The sequence below is a fragment of the Emys orbicularis genome, chromosome 2 (assembly GCF_028017835.1).
Source record: "Emys orbicularis isolate rEmyOrb1 chromosome 2, rEmyOrb1.hap1, whole genome shotgun sequence".
Lineage (NCBI taxonomy): Eukaryota > Metazoa > Chordata > Testudines > Emydidae > Emys > Emys orbicularis.
Window position 1 is genome coordinate 82,654,064 of NC_088684.1, and position 21,686 is coordinate 82,675,749.

Here is a 21,686-nt window from a genome sequence, read left to right on the forward strand (position 1 = left end):
ATGCATTCTAAAAGCCTTTTAGTAGTGAGTTTTATACACAAGTAACACAATACTGGTCCCAGACACTTTTAAAGACGAATAGGAGATTTGATATAATTTTATGCATACTAGTTTTGTTCAATACTAACAGATTAAACAAAAATAGGAACAACAAGCCACATGGCATCCAAACAAAGAAAAAAACAGAATGGAGCAAGTAGTGATCAGTGAACAGCTGAGAATGAGAAAAGATTGGGGAAAAAGCAAAAGCTTAAAGGAGATTGAAAAGAACCCTGAAAATCATAATCTACTGGAAGGATGTCTAATCAGTTGTCACAAGAGTTTTAAAATATAAAATGTAATCTAATCAATGCTTTCTAGTTTATTTTGCCATTTCCTTTAGAATCCTTGGCGGGATCTTGTCTTGCTTTGGAGTTTTGTCAATCTTCAAACGTGCTAAGTTCTCAATTGCCTATTTAATTTACACCTCTTACAGCAATTTTTGTAGAGGATATGAATTTGTTTAGAAGTTGCCACATTGTTTCCAGGTTGATCTCTTTCATTTCTATTTATCTGTATTGCACCAAGCACTGTGGTACCTGGGAACTAATACAGTTATGTAAGAGGATTTGCACTTGCTACCTCTCCCTTTAACTATGTTTTGAGTATACATGAAAAAAGTTTGGTTCAGCCCTTCTCTCCTCTCCCTCCAGCAAAACAAAACCAAAACAAAACCTCACTCACCTGTCTTCTAAAACTTTGATAGTGTCATGAAGTCCTTTCTGTTGCTCTCTCAGCTGTTGATTTTTGGTATAAAACTCTTCAAGCCTCTCTGCATCCCTAAAATAAAGGAGAAACAGGTAAATGCTTTTAGAAATAGATAAAAAAATCTCTTCAGTTGTGACTAAAAGCTATTAAGTTTCAATAGAGAATTCTGTTTATGGTTATGGTGACTTTGCTCTCTGTAATGTTTCTTCTGTCTGAGCAGTGTGATTGATAATAATATTTTTGCTGAAGTTGAAGACAATAAATGAAACACTTGCATGTGTTTATTGTGAATGGCTGGTAACTTAAAATAATGTTTGAATTATACAGAAATAGTAGGTACTCCATAGCTCATGTTGCAATTGAATTTCCACTAATGTCTGATTTTGGACACTTCCCCCATTTAAACCCACAAAAAGAGTTATGCCACTAAAAGAGCCATTAAAAGTGGTAGGTTAGATCTGGGGCCAAAGCGAATTTTTTCTACAAATCTCCAAATAAATCAGACAAAAGTCACCCAAATTATGACACCCTAAATACTACTTCTAGGGGGATTCTGCACCCCCAAAAAAATCCAAATTTGGCACCAAAAAATTCAAAATTCTGCATATTTTGTCAAAATAAAGCAATATAATCACACCAGTTTCATTTGTTTTGGTAATTTATTTAAACTACAATACAGAAAAAAAGTCTCAATAACTATTCAGCATTTCCAAAACACATGAAAGTTAAGTTACAAACACTTGGTAACTAATACCCTGCATTCCAGTTATAACCCTGGATTTAAATTACATTACAGAAAACCAAAGAGAAGGAAAAAAAAGTAGAATGTCATTTTAAATTGCTCAGACTTTCACACATGAAAGTCATACAGTTTTGCTAATCATTGTCCTGGACTGGCAGGGTACTTCGGGAAGTGCTTGGTTCTGATTGTCCTGACATTTTTATTGACTGCTTGGTAAATGTTTTATTTGCCCTCAGTATTTTTTTTTAAGTGGGTAAGTAAAATAAATCCTGAGATGTAATATAACCCCATTGTGGCACTTTCGCATAGGAAAAAAGTGAAAAAGCACATAGATCTTCCTAGCTGAAGATTCCCTTACTGTCATTTATAATAAGGCTCCTTTACATCACTCTAGCAATGTAGGGGCCTAAAAACTTTCACAGGTTTTATGCTCCTGGGGGAACTGACTGAGCATGGGAACAGTTAACAATAGGAACATTAATAATGTTACTACGAAGGCAGACTGCTACATTTCTGCCTCAGAGAATGAGATCAATTAACTAGCTGGCAGGCTGCTACATTTCTGCCTCTAGCCTGCCTCCTGCATAATAAAAAGCCCTACCCTTCCACGCCAGCAAGCTGCAGTAACAAGCGAGAGGGACAGAGAATCTCTCCCTCTTGTTTGTATGCCTAGCCCTGCCCCGCCCCCCCCGATGGGGATCAACCATGCAGACACGCACACCCAGCACCGCCCCGCCTCTGAGGCTACTCCAGGCATGCTGGAACAGACGTGTTGCCTGGACTGCTGGGGAAGAGGTGCGTCTCCCCCAGCAGATTTTTTTTTTTTGCGTTTTTCTGAGCAGGGGGCACTTTTGTCAACATCTTAAATACGGAAAACTGTAATTTATGCTATATACCTTTAAAAATCTAGAATTCAATTACTTTTTTTTTTTAACGTGCAGTGTTTTTTAAAGCTATAGTTTATAAACATTAACCTGTAAACCAAATATCACTGCTGAAATACAAATGTCACCCAGCAACTGCTAACTATTCTGAGACAGATGCAATTTGCCTGTAACCTCAAAGATAAAATATAACCGCTTCCATTCATTGCAAATCTTGTCCCACAATAACTTTTCAAACTGTGTGGGGGTGGGGGTGAAAAGTAAGTGCAAGTATAACACAATTCACAAAGAAATTTCAGATGAGAGTGCTGGGTGTTGTAGAGCAGTGAGTCTACACAGTGACAATTGTTCTTCCCTCTCTCTTCCAGTCACAGTATGCCAATATTTGGGTGACTAACATAAAAACAGTGGGGTAAAAACGTATTTTACTTAAAGAAAACTACAAAGACAGTTTATTGAATCCTTTTCTTCTATGATCCTCTTTATTTACTGCTGAGGATCATGGAATGGAACAATCAGAGTACTATCAAGGAGCATAGGGTGGGAAGTGCTGATTTGAGTGACTGAGGCACTTTGTAAATAGAACAAACAAAAAAACATTTAATTTTCATATACAAATTAACTTTTTACCATTTTATTTTATCAATTAAAAGATGAACAGCTGACTAATTTAATAGAAAGTTACTGAATTCTCAGATATTATATAGTAACAGTTACCCATTCTGCCACGGTAGCCTGTGTGCACTCATTGAGCTTGTTCTCTCTTTTAAATCCTTTTGACAGGCAGGATTCAGCGGAAGTTTTATGGCACCAAGGATTAGAACGCTATAAAAGCATAGTGTCTGGTTGGCTGTTCAATTCCCAATGATCCCCTGGTTTCTCCTACTACCCTTCCCCCCCATCCTGAACAGATGTTCAGGGCCGGCTCCAGGCACCAGCGGAGGAAGCACGTGCCTGGGGCGGCACATGCTAAGGGGCGGCATTCTGTCCATTCTTGGAGCGGCACAGTCCGGGCGGCTTTTTTTTTTTTTTTTTTTTTTTGCTTGGGGAGGCAAAAATGGTAGAGCCGGCCCTGCGGATGTTGCAATCTCCTACCCCACAACGCAACATGACTGGTTTTGGGGGGGGAGGGGGTAGAGTTACCCTTCTCATGGGTTCTAGAGTAGAGCTTAGTATCGACCACAGCCTGGGAACACATTTTAAAGGTATTAAACCCTATCTAATCTATGTGCTCAGTAATATTGGAAAACATGTTAGCTAACTTTAAAACAAAATAAAACAAAAAACCCCAAACACTTCCTTCCTTATAGTCTAAAGAATGCCTATAAGGGTTTATTCAAGGAAGGGAGAGACTGACTATACAGGGAAACAACAAATCTGACTAAAAACGAACTGCTGCCAAATGCACAAGGTAAATAAAACAAACCTTTTTGCTAACTTCTTTCTGTTATCTTGGGGGCTACCTGTAACTAGTCAATATAGCGTTTTGGGGGCTTTTTTAGACAAATACCATTTTCAAGTTGATGCTGTCCCTTTAGATGTTTTCAAATACATTTTACAACTCTTTGATTTTGGGCTGCTGGGGATTGGCGTTCACAAATGTGGTAGGAAGATGCTTCTGCAGTGTACTACCCAGATTTTTTTCTTTTATTGATTTAGAATTTTAAAACAAATTAATACCTTGAATGCTTTCTGACTTCACTTATTACTCAAATCACTATCATAGATCCAAATAGTGCTTTACAATACAATTAAATGATCCTCTTGTGTAAGGAGTTTACGGTCTGAAGTGCCCGATCTTGCAAGTGCCCCTAGAAGCACTAATACAGACTCTCATCTCCTTGTGGAGTAAAAAGCCAGGGACGAGTAGTCTAGACATTCCTGATATTTAAGGGGGAACACCCCCCCCACACACACACCTTTCAGGCCTACTATATGCAGTAGATCTAATCTACCTGGATTTTAGTAAGGCATTGGATACAGTTCCACATGGGAAATTTTAAGTTAAAATGGAGAAGATGGGGATTAATATGAGAACTGAAAGGTGGATAAGGAACTGGTTAAAGGAGAGACTACAACGGCTCATGCCTGAAGGGTGAACTGTCAGGCTGGATTGAGGTTACTAGTGGAGTTCCTCAGGGATCCGTCTTGGGACCTATCTTATTTAACATTTTTATTAATTACCTTGGCACAAAAAGTAGGTGTGTGTTAATAAAATTTCAAGATGACACGAAATTGGGAGGTATTGCCAACACGGAGTATCATAAAAGAAGATCTGGATTACCTTGAAATCTGGAGTAACAGAAAGGGGATGAAATTTAATAGTGCAAAGTACAATGCCATGTACTTCGGGAATAACAAGAATTTTTGCTGTAGGCTGGGGATTTATCAGTTGGAAGCGACAGGGGAGGGGGAAAGACCTGAGTGTACTGGTTGATCACAGGATGACTATGAGCTGCCAATGTGATGCAGCCTTGAAAAAGGCTAATGCAGTCATAGGATGCATCAGGTCAGGTATTTCCAGTATAGACAAGGAAGTGTTAGTACCATTATACAAGGCACTGGTGATATCTCATCTGGAATGGTGTGCGCAATTCTGGTCTCCCATGTTTAAGAAAGATGAATTCAAACTGGAACAGGTACAGAAAAGGGCTACCAGGATGATCCAAGGAATGGAAAACCTACTTTATAAGAGGAGACAGAGAGCTTGGCTTGTTTAGCTTAACCAAAAGAAGATGGAGGGGGATTAGGATTGCTCTCTATAAATACATGAGCGAGATAAATACCAAGGAGGGGCAGGAATTATTTAAGTTAAGCGCCAATGTTGACACAAGAACAAATGGATATTATCAACAAGTTTAGGCTTCAAATTAGATGAAGATTTCTACTCATCAGAGGAGTGAAGTTCTGGAACAGCCTTCCAAGGGAGTACTGGGGGGCAAAAATCCTAACTGGCTTCAAGATTGAGTTTGATAAATTTATGGAAGGAATAGTATGACGAGACTGCCTATAATGGCATGTAGCCAATCTGCAACTGCTAGTGGCAAATACTGTATCTCCAAAGGCTGGTAATGGTGAGGGCTCTGAGCTACTACAGAGAATTCTGGCTGGTGGGTCTTGTTCACATGCTTAGGGTCCACCTGATCACCATACTTGGGAGTTGGGAAGGAATTTTCCCCTGGGTCAGATTGGCAGAGACCCCGGGGTTTTTCCATCTTTCACTGCATGGGACATGGGTCACTTTCAGTGTAAATAGTGGATTCTCTGTAACTTGAAGTCTTTAAATCATGATTTGAGAACTTCAGTAACTCAGCAAGAAGTTATGGGTCTAATACAGGAGTAGATGAGTGAGGTTCTGTGGCCTGCAGTGTTCAGGAGGTCAGACTAGATCAGTGGTCTCCAACCTTTTTATGCACAAGATCACTTTTTGAATTTAAGATCAAACCAGGGTCTACCCCGCCCTGCTGACTCCATTCCCCACTCCCTCCGTTGCTCGCTTTCCCCCACCCTCACTCACTTTCACCAGGCTGGGAAAGAGGGTTGGGGTGCGGGAGGAAGTGTAGGCTCTGGGCAGGGGCCAAGGGGTTCAGAATGTGGGAAGGGGTTCTGGGCTGAGCCTGGGTCAGGGGATTGGGATGCAGGAGGGGGTGAGGTGTGTGGGCTTTGGGAAAGAGTTTGGGTGCAGGAGGGAGCTCTGGGCTGGGGCAGTGTTTGGGTGTGGGCTCCAGGCTAGGGTGCAGGGTCTGGGAGGGAGTTTGGGTGCGGGAGAGGACTCTGGGCTGGCGTAGGGAGTTGGGGTGCAGGGTCTGGGAGGGAGTTTGGGTGTAGGAGGGGGCTATGGTGCAGGAGGGGGTGCGAGGTGCTTATCTGCTTGCCCCCTCCCACCGCGGAGGCTGCAAATGCCGCCCCCGCAGCTCCCACTGGCCGCAGTTTCTGGCCTATGGGAGCTGCGGAGTCGGTGCTGGGGGGGGGGGGGGGGGGGGGCAGCGCGCGGAGCCGCCAGCCTCCCCAGCCCAGGGGCCGCAGAGACGTGCCAGCTGCTTCTGGGAGCAGCATGGGGCCAGCCTTAGTCCTGCTGCGCCGCCAGACTTTTAGCGGCTGGAAATCAAGATCGACTGGCAGAGGCTCCAGGATCAACCAGTTGATCGCAATCTACCAGTTGGTGACCACTGGAATAGATGATCATGATGGCCCCTTCTAGCCTTAAAGTCTATGAGATTCATAAACATGCAAAAAAGGAATAAATCCAATTTTTAAAAGTCATTTATAGGTCATCTTTAAATTATTAAACTATAGACTTGAATCCTGTTTTACATAAAAAATACTTAAAAGACTATATAAAGGTACACTACCATCTCCTTTTAAAACTCAGTAGATTTAGGGATCTGATCCTAAACTTTATGTTCATGTTTTAAAGAAATACAATGGAAGGAACAGGAAGAAGTTTTCAGGATTTTGGTACTGCTTGACAAAGTGACTGACAATTTGGCTAAGAAGCTAGTCTTTGTAATGAATAGTCTCTGACCCTGCATTTACAAGATCATTAGCTCCAACACTGAACCAGGGTACAACATAAGGAGCTCATTGTCAGGCTGGTTATCAAGTCTGAAATAGTAAACCTCAGCTATTCAAAAGCATCAGGGAAAACAAAAACCCCTATGTAAGACTATTGTATCTACAATGTGGTACTTGTAGAGCGACTCCAGCAAACAATAATTACGCCATTTGGTTTGATATGTATTAAATCACAACAAAATATCATCAATAATACAAATCTTCTAGAGACCAAACTGCCCAAGAATGTAAACTTTTCATTTTACATGGCTGTAGAAACAGGTCAGGATATTCAGGATTAAGTCAGTAACAGCAATCTGACAATTTTAGACTGGAACTGAAGCACATCTAGATATCTTTTTGGAAGCTGTACATAATAATAAATAAAAAGGGTGGTGCTTAATTTGATTTTTCAAGATATTTGTGACTATTACACAAAGCAAGAAATAACTTAACTGAAAATCATTTACTAAAACTGATGGTACACATGTTGTAGTGTAAAAAGTCTGATTTGATTTCAAGCTTGGTTCCATTATTGTCTGTGAAGTTACACAGTCACTGTATTGCCAAAGCTACTTTACTCCTGACATATAAACTAGATATACACTATTTGGATTTTCACAAAACATCTGGCAGGGTGTTTCATGAAACCCTACTCTCAAAATTAATTCGAATTAATTTTGATACCAATGTCAAATGGACTGAAAACTGGCTGAAGGACTAAAAAAGCATGGCCCAATCTGCCAAATTTTGTTCTGTTCCATGCATTATGTTTTATACAAATTTAATGTTTGCAAATAATTTGCATGTCCTATAAACTGAAGCCTAAGCTGACAGTCAACACACACTGTCCAATCAGAGATGGGAGTAGGACTTGCAGCTGCACAAAACTTGGCAACTGTGGCTGGCAAAGCTGGGTGAGTGCTCAAGATGGAAGCTAAGAGGTAGCTGTATGTGTGATTACTGGGGCTGTTGGTACTGCTGAGGGTTTGTGGGTTGCTGGGAAGATTTAGAGAGAGTGCTGAGGATGCTGGGGGAAGGATGGGCAGGCTGCAGATGTGGGAGCTTGAGGATAATACGTCCCTCATCTTGTGCTGCTGCCCTGCCTTCTCTTTCAATGCCACTGCTAACTCCTCCTAGCTGCCCTTTTCAGGTCCTGATCCAGCAGAGGGAATGGCAAGAGAGGCAGCAGGCAGATGACTACTCAGCAGGTGCCAAATTGACACCAGGTGGCCAAAACATAGGACAGCAGCTCCGATGGATGTGCCAGAACCCAGCTAAGAAAAGGGAATGTGTGACAAAACTGAAATGCCTGACATTTGGCAGCATGAGGATAATGACAACTAGAGAATATAAGTGGGGTGTGTTTAGCCGGAATATGCACACAACACTAAAATTTTGTAGGAACTGCAAACACCAGTGAGGACAGACAAAATGCACAAGGGCCTATAGCCAAAAATCAAACTTAATTTAATTTGGAAAAATGCAAGCTAATGAATCTGGGAAAATACAAATCAAGTAACAAATTTAATAGATGGCAAATACCTGAAAAGTAGTAGTTCTGAAAGTGGACAGCAAGTTAAGCAGGATTTCGCAATGCAATAGGACAGCACAAAAGATATACATATACATGTAAAGATTTCACACCACAGAAAAGGGAAGTAATAATTCCATACTATAGGGCTTTGGTGCACAGCTGCCGTGGAAATCTGCCTTGATCTCCAAGACCCTCACTACCATAATGATACATACATTAGAGGAAGTCATAAAAGAGCCACCAGAAAGATGACACCTCTGGGAGTTATCATTGTACAAATAAATACATAACTGGAAGACTAATAAAGATACTAAAGAGTATATTTGGACAATGTTGGGGAGGGCTCATATCTGTTAAAAAGTATTTGAAAGGTGCAACTACAAAGGAAGGAGAGGAATTATTTATTCAAAATGGCATAACTAGGAAAAATGCAGTGGCTGAAATTAACAATGGGAAAACTAGTTAACATAAGTACACATTCATAAGGTATAATTTGTTTTAGAAGAGCACAAAGAAACAGAATACAGAAAACTATGTTAAGAGTATTATGGTTGCATATTTAAAAATAAAGAATGTATATCTTGACCATATTGCACATAGGGAGTATTTTGATTACTGGTTAGAATAGCATAACTTAACTTCTTTAGTGTGTTTAATGCAATTAAGTCCCTCCCCCCCCCCGCCAAAAATGGAAAGAAAACTATAAAATACATCAAAGACATTTTTTCATATAGCAAACATTAGTATACACTACTTATAATGCAGTCAAGTTCTTGAAATTTTCATTTTTCCTTTCCTGAAATCTGGCGTTAACATTTGCAAACATAATGTTGAATTAACATAGGATTTGGCATTTAACTGAATTATAGAATCTGGAGTGAGAACTAAAAACAAGCTGTTTTAATTTTGTAAACACAGTACATGGATTTTACTATGTTTACTTCTATTATCTAGGTTAAAATACACATTTTTTAGTTCATGTGTCTAATAAGCTATGTTCAATATTGTTAAAAAAGAGGAAAAAATAAATTTTGCACAGCACAGGAGTGCATAAACCTTCAGGCTAGGGATGTAAAAGGTTAACTAGTTAACCGGTAGGCATTAGTCCTCCAGGTTAACCCGCCTTAACTGTTAACCCCGGGCCAGCCAGCCAGCTGGTCCCAGTTGCCCCGCACTGGCAGGCCGCACAGCCCTCAGCTGTGCCACCCGGCCTGAGGGGCCCCAGCTGCACTGGCAGATCGCCTCCAGCCGCTTAACCATTTAAACATATTTTTAAATGTTTAAACGGTTAACTTTTTAAACAGTATTTACATCTCTACTTCAGGCTGGAGTTCTTTATACAAATCACTATGACCCAGCTTAGGGGAGGCAGCATTTAAAGGTAAACTGCTAAGCTAAAATTTTTTTAAAATATGGTTATGCCACTTGCTGCTCCTTTATAATGTACAGAAGCGACTTCACCTTAAAAAAAGGTTTCCTACTTATTTTTTTTCATATTTGAATTAACATCCTTGATGGGCACCCTAGAAATACCATAGAAGACTGCATCACCAACCACTCATGCAGGCAATGGAGAACTGGAGTTCAGGTTATAGATCCTGCAAATGTTTATACATGTATATTACTGACTTCAACATTGCTACTCATATGAGTCAAGTTATGCACATGGGTCTCTGCAGGATCAGGCCTCGAGTCCTCAACCCATCATGTAAGAATTACAGTTTATTAACTATATTAAAATTTTCCTCCTAGGAATTATATCTGTCTGGCATATGAATAGGTACTTACAAACACCTTTCCTTTTTCAGTTTGGATATTTTCAATTGTAATCCTGGAAAGTGAAAAGAAAAAACACGGATTATCTTTTGACTCATTTTAAAACAACTGCATAGCTGAACTGTCCTTTCAGTTATGAAAGCTTTAAAAATCATTCATAACATTTAACCACTCCCTTTTCTCTTGTCCACAGGTAATTTATAACTCATTCTAAAATTGGCCCATCGGATAGGAGGCAGCATTGTTGTTTGCAAAGCCCTACTTTGGAAATGGCCTCAGTTTCCATTTTTCCATTCCAGGGGGTTTTAGTCACATGAGGGATGTGATTTATTCAGGTGTATTTGATGCAAAAGTCATTTGGTTCCATGAGTGTTTCCTGGTGTCAATCTCTATGGAAATATGCTTGCCTGCAATCTGTGAAAGAGAAAAAAATGCTGCAACATAACTAGTGGAGGAGGAAAGTAGTGGCTCCTGGACTAAGAGGGGTAGGGCCTACTTGGACCTTGCCATGATATCTGAATTAGTTCTTGGCTGAGTTCAGGAACAGCTATGAAGATCCCATTATTGGCTATCTCAGGATCCTTAATAAATAACACCTGCTTCCCTTTTAAGTTAATATCGAAATTTCTCCTTTGTAAAAAATATACTTCACCTCTATTATGCTGTAAAAGTAGGGGGTATTGTGTATTATTCATATAAACAATTTCTTGGACTTTGCAGACATGGAGTAGTACACAGTACTAAGTGGATATATAAAGTTGTAGAAAAGATTTCTGACATTAATTTTCAAATATTACAGTATCCGGTCATGTAATTAAGGACAGAATCATGGATACACACAAAGCAGCGACGTTAAGGGACCACCACTTAAGGTTCCTAAGTCCACAAGGAGGGCACGCTTCTGGGGCTACTACTATTCTCCCAGCAATAATGGAGCCATGCTGCTGGGGACTCTTCAGGCTGAAGCTTCCCAGAAAGCCTCTTTAAGATGATTTGAGGAATGATGCACATCATTCTGTGCCTTCCTCACTCTTTTCCTATTCAGTCATCCATGTCCTGCAGAGGATCTGAGACATCTACTCTGTGTAGGAGAGGGAAGATTCACACATGTAGGGGACCCTCCAAATGTAACTGTTGGGGATAATCAGATGCTAAGTACATGACAAAGAAAATTAAGAATGGGAAAATAAAACATGTGAAGCCAATGAATAAGGAAATTTCCTCCCCACCCAATGCCTTCTTCAAACATACTACCAAAAAAAGACTGACCAGTTTTATTCAGATTTTAAAAAACGTTTGAACTAAAAATATCGGTGCCAGCATGCCATTCACAAAAAAGGATATTCTTTAACGTTATAATCTCATGAAATCCTTATTAAGAAAGTGTTGACATAGTAACGACATAACATAACATAAAAACGACATAACAAAAACACAAAAATAAAAACTGCGACCTTGCTTGGAGAAGTAGAGGTTGGGATTGTCGAGAAGTTTCCTTCCCCCCCACCTGGAATAGCTGAATAAGAAAGTTTACTTGCTGACATATATGCTAGTCTTTATTCTGGCAAACCTTCCAGTATTCAGGCTTCCACTTGGAAAGTAATAGTCAAGACAAAGATTCACTGAATACACACTATAGACTGTTACAAGATGATGAGGTAACAACGAGATAGAAAATGCATGGAGACTACTTCAAAAGAAAGTTCTTGGTACATAGGTAAAGACTTCTCTTATCTCATAAGCACTCAACACCTGTGAGACTTTATGTTCTGTCACGCAGCACAGAAAGAGGGTTTATTTATTTATTTTTTAAAGTGGTTGCTATTCATAAAGTCAATTAGACATCGGCAATTAGAACCCCTATAAAGTGTGCTTTAATCCTACTCCACACCCATCGGAAGGAATGAGGCTGCACAACAATGTGGCTCCTGTATGAACAGGTAGTCTGTTCAGCAAAGTATTTAAGATTGTAACATTGGCAACCTGAGCCGCCAACTGAAGAGGCAGTGCTCAAAAGGCCAAGTACTATGCTACAAGTAACACTATCTCCCCTCTCACCTGAATTCAGGAAGAACTAAACTGGTTACTTAAAAGGGTTTTTTTAAGTCAAATGACTACAATGAGAAGGCAGGAATCCAGTTTGTTACATTTATCTGAGAGTGTAGAATTACTAACGTTACCCATAATCTCTTCCTTTTTGTCTTTCAGGGTACCAGGAAGCTTTGACCAAACTAATTAATAGGACTATGCTTGTGTTTCCAAAAAAGTTTTATGTTTCCAGTATTCAACATATAGCAAACCAAATATTTGTCTAAAGTGGAAAAAAATCCTCAATTTAATCACAACCACTTAGTTTCTCCTTTCCAGATACCTTCTTGCGAAGCAGGTGGACGATTTGGTGCAGGGCATCTATTGCTGGGATGTTAGGCTTTAACTGTTTTAAGGTGTGCAATATGTAGGTGACTTGATGAATATTTATTAAAGCTCTTTATATGTTTTAAATCTATTTTTTAAATCAACATTTAGGTTAATATAAATACACAACATTCAACATTTAAAATGTAATGTTATGAGACTTGTAACTAGGCTACATTATGCATATATGTAATATTTTTCATTAAGGATTGTGACTTATTTATACCTTAATGGTTATCATAGCTATAGGAATTTCAGCATTTTAATTTCTTGACCTGTGTACTTAAGTTTTCAGTATTAACATTGCATTAGCATATGGCTTGGCATCTAACTCCACTGTCTGAGAAAAAAAATGAAATGGAAATAGTTAAGAGAAACCAGAAAAAAAGTTATAGTAGTTCATTCAAATGTATGCGGTTTTACATTCAAACAAATGTATTTGAACTAAAGTTCTTGGAATGTGAAATGCAGTTCTTTCTCTTATGGGACTAGTGTGTTCTGGGGCTTCCATCTGAGGCTGATTGGGTTATAATTGGCTTATTGGGCTATAATTATATTATGCAGATGCCTGTCCAGAAACAATTGTACTGAGACCACATATGTCATATGGTGACAATTTCTGATCTTTACTAACATGGATTGTGCTTTAAACAGTGACCTAATAGGGAAAAGGTTCCAAATTCCATTATACATACAGTTTCCTAATAGCACCTTTTTCTTATCCTAAAAAGCCAAGCATTTTAAGTAACAGGATGTAATAGAATGGAGTGTGGCCCACAATCTTCATCATTGTGGTAAATGCCCTCTCTCTTGCTTTCTCTCATATATTACAGTTACCCTTCCACATGAGAAAACAGGTGATAGCTGAAAACCTTTTGAAGAATTCCATGTGTCTTATGTTATCTTAAAATGACGTATGGAAGACATTCAGTGTAAAGGTTTCAGAGTGGTAGTCGTGGTAGTCTGTATCAGCAAAAACAACGAGGAGTCCTTGTGGCACCTTAGAGATTAACAAATGTATTTGGGCATAAGCTTTCGTGGGCTAGAACCCACTTCATCAGATGCATGGAGTGGAAAAATACAGGAGCAGGTATAAATACAGGAAAAGATGTGATTTGACTTACCAAGTGTGAGGTCAGTCTAACGAGACAATTCAATTGACAGCAGGATACCAAGGGAGGAAAAATAACTTTTGAAGTGGTAATGAGAGTGCCCATTTCAGACAGCTGACAAGAAGGTGTGAGTAACAGTAGAGGGAAATCAGTATTGGGGCAATTAGGTTTAGGTTTTGTAATGACCCAACCACTCCCAGTCTTTATTCAGGCCTAATCTGATGGTGTCCAGTTTGCAAATTAATTCCAGTTCTACAGTTTCATTACTTATCACTTTACTATGTAATTTTAAAAGTTATATTTCTAATAATCTTTCATTATTCTACTGAAGTTGCTAAATTTTGCAAGACAAATTTTTGAAAATACTACTAAAGATATCAAAAATATCTTTTATGAGGCACCTAAGAAACAGAAAATTTACTCTGAATGGATGAGAGAATAAGTTAATGCTGAAGGTAAGGATATAATGCAGTAATGATGAGCATGAAGATATCAATTTCAATATAATTTTATTTACTTTTTCCATAGTCTTCAACTTTCACATCTCCTATAGGGATCCTTCAATGCAAAAATGTGTTTTATTTTTCATGATCCTATCTGTCCTAAGACTCACATCTTCTTTATCACAGTCTCCTGTTTTTCTATGGGTGTAATGGGGAAGAACTGGATTATTTATTTTATTGTTCTACAAAAACCTCCTTCTGTTTGTTCAATGTGTTACAGGTATATTTGTTTCCTCTAGTATGCAGCTTCAGATTTAGTTTTAAAGGTTATGCTCAGATACAAAGTTGATGAGGGACAAATCCTACACCTACTTAGAGACTATTCATATCACGTATCTAATTTGTAATTAGTATGTAAGTACTAATATCTGTAGAGGGATCTGGACTCTTCACAAATATTAGTATTAGATAATATCCTGTGTGAAGTAGGAAAGAATTAATTACCATAAACATTTCACAAATGGGAAACAGAGGCACAGATTTATTGACCGATTTTCAGAAGTACTGAGCACCACAAATTCCACTGAAGTCAATAGGAACTAAAGGTGCACAGCCCGTTTGATAATTAGGCTTTGCTCAAGGTCACACAGGAAGTTTGTGGCAGAAACGACTAGCTATTTTGTCAGCAGAGAAGCAGCTTTTCAAAGGCGAATAAATTGTCCTGATAAAAAAATGAAAAAGCCTCCATTTATCCTCTAAATGGAAAGTACAGAAGCTGGAAAATTACATTTGTTAAAAAATAGCTGTTTTTCATTTAGTGTGATAAAGCACACAATGGAGAGTGCATACACATATTTTTCTCCAATGTACTAAAAAAAAATCCAACATAACCAATTTAAAGCATTCTAAAAAAATTACAACTTTTATAAAATGTCAGGAGTTATAACTAATGTTAATTTGCAAATCCCTAGAAAGCAGAATTTGTAACAGAAATAACAGTCCTCTGATAGTCAGAACAAGCACACACAAAGTACTTCACTTCTTGAGCAAACACTCCATTTCTCCTAAACATAACCATATGTAATATATTTTTTGCTGACATCTAGATTTGAAACTCATGAATCAATTTTAATTCTTATTTATAGACTTCAGAAACAAGCAAAGTCCAGGCAAGTCTGTGTTTGATGTGTCTTAAATATTCTCTTCTCCCTACCTTTTGAAAAAATTAACTATCCTTCAGGCATGTCTTTGATGTTATCATGGAAGATCTAATTTTACCCAACACTGTGGGACACACTACCAAAGGGCTAGGCATGAAAAAGTTTGCCTAGTGGCAAAATTACCTGGCCCCGCCCAATACACATTTTAAAAAGAACATGCAAATGTATAAAAAAAACCCAAACTTTAGAAATATGCACTGAATGTCCCAAATAACTACAGAAAGGGGCATTCAACACTACCCATAAGTCTTAGTTTTTTTGTTTTTCAGGTTCATGTTTAGACATGCCATGGATTGCCAAATCCCACTCTGATGCTCCAACATATGATCTGCTGATGACATCACATCCACTACTGAAACCCAGCTGAAGATTGAATCAAATCAACCAGAGTAAAGACAATATTTTAAGAAATAAACACAATGTTGTAGTTTTTCAGGACATTCTATAAACTTATTTTATCTCTCAGGATACAAACTAAGATTTTTTTTTTTTTTTTAAAGTAACCAGAATGCAATTGGTTGGTAAATCTTTTTCTTTTAATTAATGTCAAATTAATTTCCTTTTAGCGAACAACAAATTAACAAATGTTTTTGACCATGTACACAAACCCTCAAGGTTCAACCTTGCAAGTTGCTGAGTGGAATCAAACATCCCACTGAAATTAGTGGGAGTTATGAGGGCAGCTGCATCTTATAAGATTGGGCCATTAGATATTTGAAAACTATGGAGGCCTGATTGCAGGATCAGTCCTTAGACAGATCCCTGTACGCGTTTTGAAATCAGTGAGACTCCACATAGGTGGAACCATCTGCCTACAAGGATCTAATTGCACGACTGGGGCCTACATTAATTCCTAATAAGTCATCTGCTTCTCTTCCAAAGTGATTTGTATAATCTTTAATGTAAAACAATGCATTTTTTGAAGTTCAAGTCAAATGCTGTTCTAAATCAGTTCAAAAGAACTAACCATGCATTAACAACTATTCATGTGATTAATGGTTTGAGAGACCAGGTTTTAAGTTTGGACCACATATTTTTAGAAAGAGAAAAAACACACACATGTGAATCGTTTAAAGAAATATGATAAAATATAAAAATTATATGCTGTGATAATTCCTCTCGTTTTTTGATGTTTTTTAATTCTCCCCAATACTCAAGAATACAGATGTACAATGCCTTCTACGAGCCATAATCTTGGTACAACCAGTAGCACAAAGGCTGAAAAATATAATGCAAGAATAAATAGCTTCTATTATAAATTTCATTGTGAATATTTAAAACTAGAGGCATTACCACTTGGCATTTTCTCACGTCAGAACTACTAGTGTTATATATATATATATATATATATATATATATATATATATACACAGTACATTGGTTTTATGTATCTGAAGAGGTAAGAAGGGAAATAAAAAAAAGGAGGAAAAAAACATTGGGCTTGGTAACTTGTTTTTCCTTTAAAAATAGTGACTTTCAACTATGAAGCATTATTAGCAAAATAGCGCTAAGTGCCTCCAAAGCAACTGTAACTGTCAGTTCAGGTTAAGTAACTTTACTTGGTAGATTTATGAGCTCATTTATTGAGTTTGATTGCTTAGGTTCCAACCCTGCAAGAATTTTCAGATTTTAAAGCCAAAAGAGACCATTGTGATCATCCAATCTGACCTCCTGCATAACACAAGCCATCGTAGTCAGAGAAGTTTTGTACTGGCTCACCTGCAAGATTGGAGCCTTAGAGTTAACTTTTTTACTTCTAAAAACAAGCACAGCTGCTACAAATAGCCTCCTAATCTAACCGTAAACAAAGTTTCTTCATACTAACAGTTACCATTTTACAGGATAGCATAGCACAGGAAGGGACTTTTGGGTCATCAAGTCCAGTCCCCTGCTATCGCAGGCAACCCCTTCATATAATCCTGTTCATATATAAATCAAACTCCATCAACATACAGCATCAGTTGGAATAATTTACCTTGTACTTCTTTATCATGACATTCTTTTAGTTTGGACCACAGATCCTTGAAGATGTCCCCAGTAGATTCAGCAGAGCTAGGGCTTCCACAACTTCCTCCAGAAGCATTCATTTTGTCTTTTCCAATGTAACTTTTTTCGCTTATCTTATCTATGGTACTTGTTCACTCTATCTTTTTTAGTTTTAAATTACATGGCTATGAAGTTTGTTTCTGAAGACAGCTGCATGCCTGTAATGACAGATTGACAACATTTACATTTGCACGTATCAGAGTATGACTTGCAGCCATGGATGAAATACAAAGCCCACTGCCTGTCATTGTCAAGTTGTGCTTATTTAATGACAATGATTCACCTTAAAAGCTTGTTAAGTTCTAATTATCTTGCCGAAAGCTAAAAACTATTGTATAATAAAAGCTGTTATTTAAAAAAAAAAAAAAGCTACCAAATTCAAATTAGACAACGGATTTTAAGGATCGTTCACTTTTTCCATGTTTGAAAACATTTTAATCTAATTCCTGATTACCAAAATTACCTTATGATTCACACATTTTACAATTTGAAAATGCTTCAATACAATTTTGTAAAAGGGGCCAACTGGGTAAAAAAAAACCCACAGGGTGTATTTCTTTATGCATATAATTCTAGATACAGGCCAAGAATGCTCATTCCTAAAGGAGGAAATCAGATGAAGAGGAACACTAAGGTTCCCCTGGTAGTTTTCCTCTAAATGCTGCCACCAGGAACGGGATTGTCTCATCACAGAAGAATAGGAGATTGGTCCCGGAACTTGTAGATCCCCCAAAATCCATGAGGATCTTGGGATCCATCAAAGTCACAGGGTCCTGTGTATCTGCATTGAATCAGATTCCTCTCAGACTCCAGCAATATGACTCAGATGGAGTCACACTGCAAGGAAATTCCCCACCTACTGCTACTCCTGCTGCCTTATGAGGGGTTCCACAGTGCAGAGGATCTCCTCAGGTAATCTAAGAGGAAGCAAGGTGCTGTGGTTAGGGCACTGCATTGGAACTCAGAACTGGATTAATTCCTGGTGCTGACACAGATGTGTGACATTGGAAAAGCCATGCAATCTGTCCCTCAGTTGTGAAACTGTGGTTAATTATCTTTCCTCTCTCCCAGCCGCTTTACATTGTAAACTTTTGGGGTCAGGGACTGTTTCTTCTTATATGCTTGCACAGTACCTACCCACAATCAGTCCTGATCTTGGTTATTATTGTTCTGTAGTACAAATAATAAAGAAGTACATGAATAATCCCCCAGCCCTTTTGAGTTATTCTTAAACAACCATTCTGACTGAGCATGCTGGAGACTGACTTTTAAGACCTGCAGTTGGAAGGGCTCCCTGAGTTTCTGAGGTAAAATGCAAAGTTTCTCCTCATACCCAGCAAGACCTAGGAGTAACCAAGCAGCTGTACTTCCTAACGTACAAGTCCATGAGCTACCTAAACATATGTATTGAGGCTGCAACTTCTCTCACAAACAATAGGAATACCTGGCTCCAAGTCTTTCCTCTATCACATACTTCCTGTATGACTTTGGGCAAGCCACTTAACCTCTCTGTGCCTCACTTCCCCATCACTAAAATGGGATATTAGTACTTCTTTATCTTACAGCAGTGTTTGAGGATAAATACATATAAAAGAGACTGTGTGGAGGCTCAAAATGTGCACTTTACATAAAACAGACATCAGACAGCCCCAAATATGCTTGAATCTGCTCTGGCTCTTGGAGATTGAATTATGTGACTTATTGCACTGGCTATAAGTTTCAAGTTAGCGAAGGTTCTCATATTAAACACAACACAACTCAACAGAAAACAAGTTACCTTTTGGAATTAGGGATAACTACTGGTCACCAACTGAAGTCGTGATAGAGGTCTCCATACATCTTCACAGCTGAAATGCGTCACTTTGAGCCATCATACAATGCTTCTTTGTGGAACCCATTGCCTAATAACATTAGGAATGTCTTTTAGACATTTGTTTTCATTAGCTTTTAAATAGAGCTGCCTGAGAAATCACCTCTCTCTCTATGAGCAGACAGGACAGTGGAGATCAGATGCTCCCTTGCTTACAGACTTAGATTTGAACATCTAGGGTCTGTCATTTTCAGTTGGAGGGCATGTGATTCTAGAATTTTCTTCCACTTTTGGGGATTGTCTCTAAGGTTTTCCTGCACAAGTTTCCCACAAAATTTATCTTCAGTGGTACATAATGCTGAAATTAAAAGAAAAAAAGTAGTGGAATTGTCCTAAGCTCCATCAGCTTTGTGACCCCAAAACGAGATGCCACTCATGGCAAATGTTCAACACATGATCATGCATACTCTGCTTACTCTCCTGCCTCTAGCAGTCAGTGTTCAGAAATATCCCTGGACAAGACTGGGCAGCTGCATAAGCACAATGGGCACATGATAAAAATGAACAAAGCTGAGTCTGGATATTAAGAACTGATTCTAAAACAGCCTTCATGGCTCTGAAAAAGAGCTTGAAACACTGAACTGAAGGTATATGAATGCATGACTGCCTCCCAGCAGAGGGAGGAGCAGAAGGAGAAAGCTGCCTGATGCCACCCACTGCTCTAAAGAAGAAAAGGCCTGCTGCTTGGGGTAGGCTTGGATGCCCCACTGTGTTTGCAGAATTGGCTCCCTGGACCTCGCATGTGGTTGGGTTCCAACCCTTTCCTCTAGCCCATTGGCTTTATAGCTCAAATTGGGATAATACCAATGCTTTTTCTTCCCTAAACACTATCCATTTTGGCATCAAAATGAGAGGTCTTTCCCAGTACACTGCGCAGGATTTTGTAAGATACTGTCCATCTCTTCTTACATGTTTTCATCAACAGTAGCAGGTACTAGATCGACAATTTAATTACTGTAACTAGGTGTCTGTGTTAACACTTCATTGAGATTAACAGGACAGTTCCTTCACTCAGCTGTATTGGTGCTGCTCTCTAGCTGTTACCAACTTTGGGTGCACTAGCTTAAGAAAAGCTCTTGCAGCCAGTAACATTCATAACACCATGATACTGTTGACACTCCAGACAACTATTAAAAGTGCAGGCAGCCACACAAAAAATTGCCTATACAAGGACTCCCAGAAGTAGATATTTTTACAGAAAAACCCTGGAATAGACACAGCCTTAGTCTGAGTGCATCCGCTTTAAGGCCACGCGCAAGTTTAGAGCCACCAAAGCTGCCGAGAGAGGATGCATCACTTCTTCTCCAGGCTGAGAGAAGTGGGTATTTCACAGGAGCCCAAAAGGGACAGCTGTATTTGCAGCCCAATTTCATCTTCACTTCCTTACAGTGACTGTCACTGTCAGTAACAAACTAGCAGAACAACGGTCTGAGCGGGAGGAGGGAGGATTGCAGAGTTACAGCTGGGGGGGGGGCATTTCGGGGCAGGGTGTGCGAGCAGTGGGCATGGGGCAGTATCGAGCGGCTGGGGCTGATTCAGGGACCCCAGGGAGGTATTTTGAGCTGGCTGCTGGGGGAGAGTGTGTTCTTGTGGGGCGGGGCTGGGGAGCCCAGGGTGGCACCTGGGGGCGGTTGTTCGGGGGCCGGCACAGAGGGGCTGTTTCTGGGAAGGGGCCGCCCAGGCCCCGCCTCTCCGCGAGTCTCCCCCGAGCCCGCTGGCCGCGCGGCAGGGCTGCCCCGCCCGGGTCTCGGCGGCGGCCTCGGGGCGGGCGAGACGCCCTAGCAGCGACACGGTGCCGGGAGCTGCGCGCGGGTCGCGCTACCAGAGAGGGACGGGGGTGGTTACCTGGCGGTGGCTGGTTGGGCTCCGGCGACTCGGCGCACACGGCGGGAAAGAGAAACGCGGGCGGAGCAAAGCGCTGCTCTGCGCCCCCTGCCGGGCGCCTCAGGCGCTGCCCCTGGCCGGAGACTTCTCGCGAGACTGCCCTCGCACTCTCGCGAGAATCGCTGGCCCAGGGGGCTTTTTGGGAGTGATAATTTAGTGATGCTCTGAGGAGCGGCGTGGCGCGCGCGTGGTCCCTTGCGTGCGCACGTGCCGCGGGGCAGGCAGCCGTAGGGCAAAAAGCAGAACTTCCTTCCCCCAGCCCGTCATCATGGGGTGCAATAGCCTGCAAATGAGTGGTGGGGTCTTGGCACCGGCCTGGAGGGCGCCGCTCATGTTCCCCCCAACCTACTTGTTATAAAGTCCCGGGTCCCAGAGCGCCCCACACCGGCTCCGGCTCCCTGTCCCAGAGCGCCCCACGCCGGCTCCCAGCTCCGGGTCCCTGTCCCAGAGCGCCCC

The 21,686-nt window shown here is 40.1% G+C and overlaps 1 protein-coding gene across 1 annotated transcript in view; it reads right to left on the reverse strand.

Moving 5' to 3' along the window:
- The window catches only part of RBBP8 (RB binding protein 8, endonuclease), a 59,137-nt gene extending 37,883 nt beyond the window's left edge, over positions 1 to 21,254 (reverse strand). The window contains exons 1-5 of the mRNA XM_065398407.1: positions 21,192 to 21,254; positions 19,254 to 19,377; positions 17,406 to 17,634; positions 10,253 to 10,295; positions 724 to 819 (exon numbers count right to left, since the gene is read on the reverse strand). Of these exons, the coding sequence (XP_065254479.1) occupies positions 724 to 819; positions 10,253 to 10,295; positions 17,406 to 17,517 (251 nt within the window). The 5' untranslated portion in view covers positions 17,518 to 17,634; positions 19,254 to 19,377; positions 21,192 to 21,254. The remainder of the gene's footprint in view (positions 1 to 723; positions 820 to 10,252; positions 10,296 to 17,405; positions 17,635 to 19,253; positions 19,378 to 21,191) is intronic.
- Between the last annotated feature and the right edge of the window lie 432 nt (positions 21,255 to 21,686).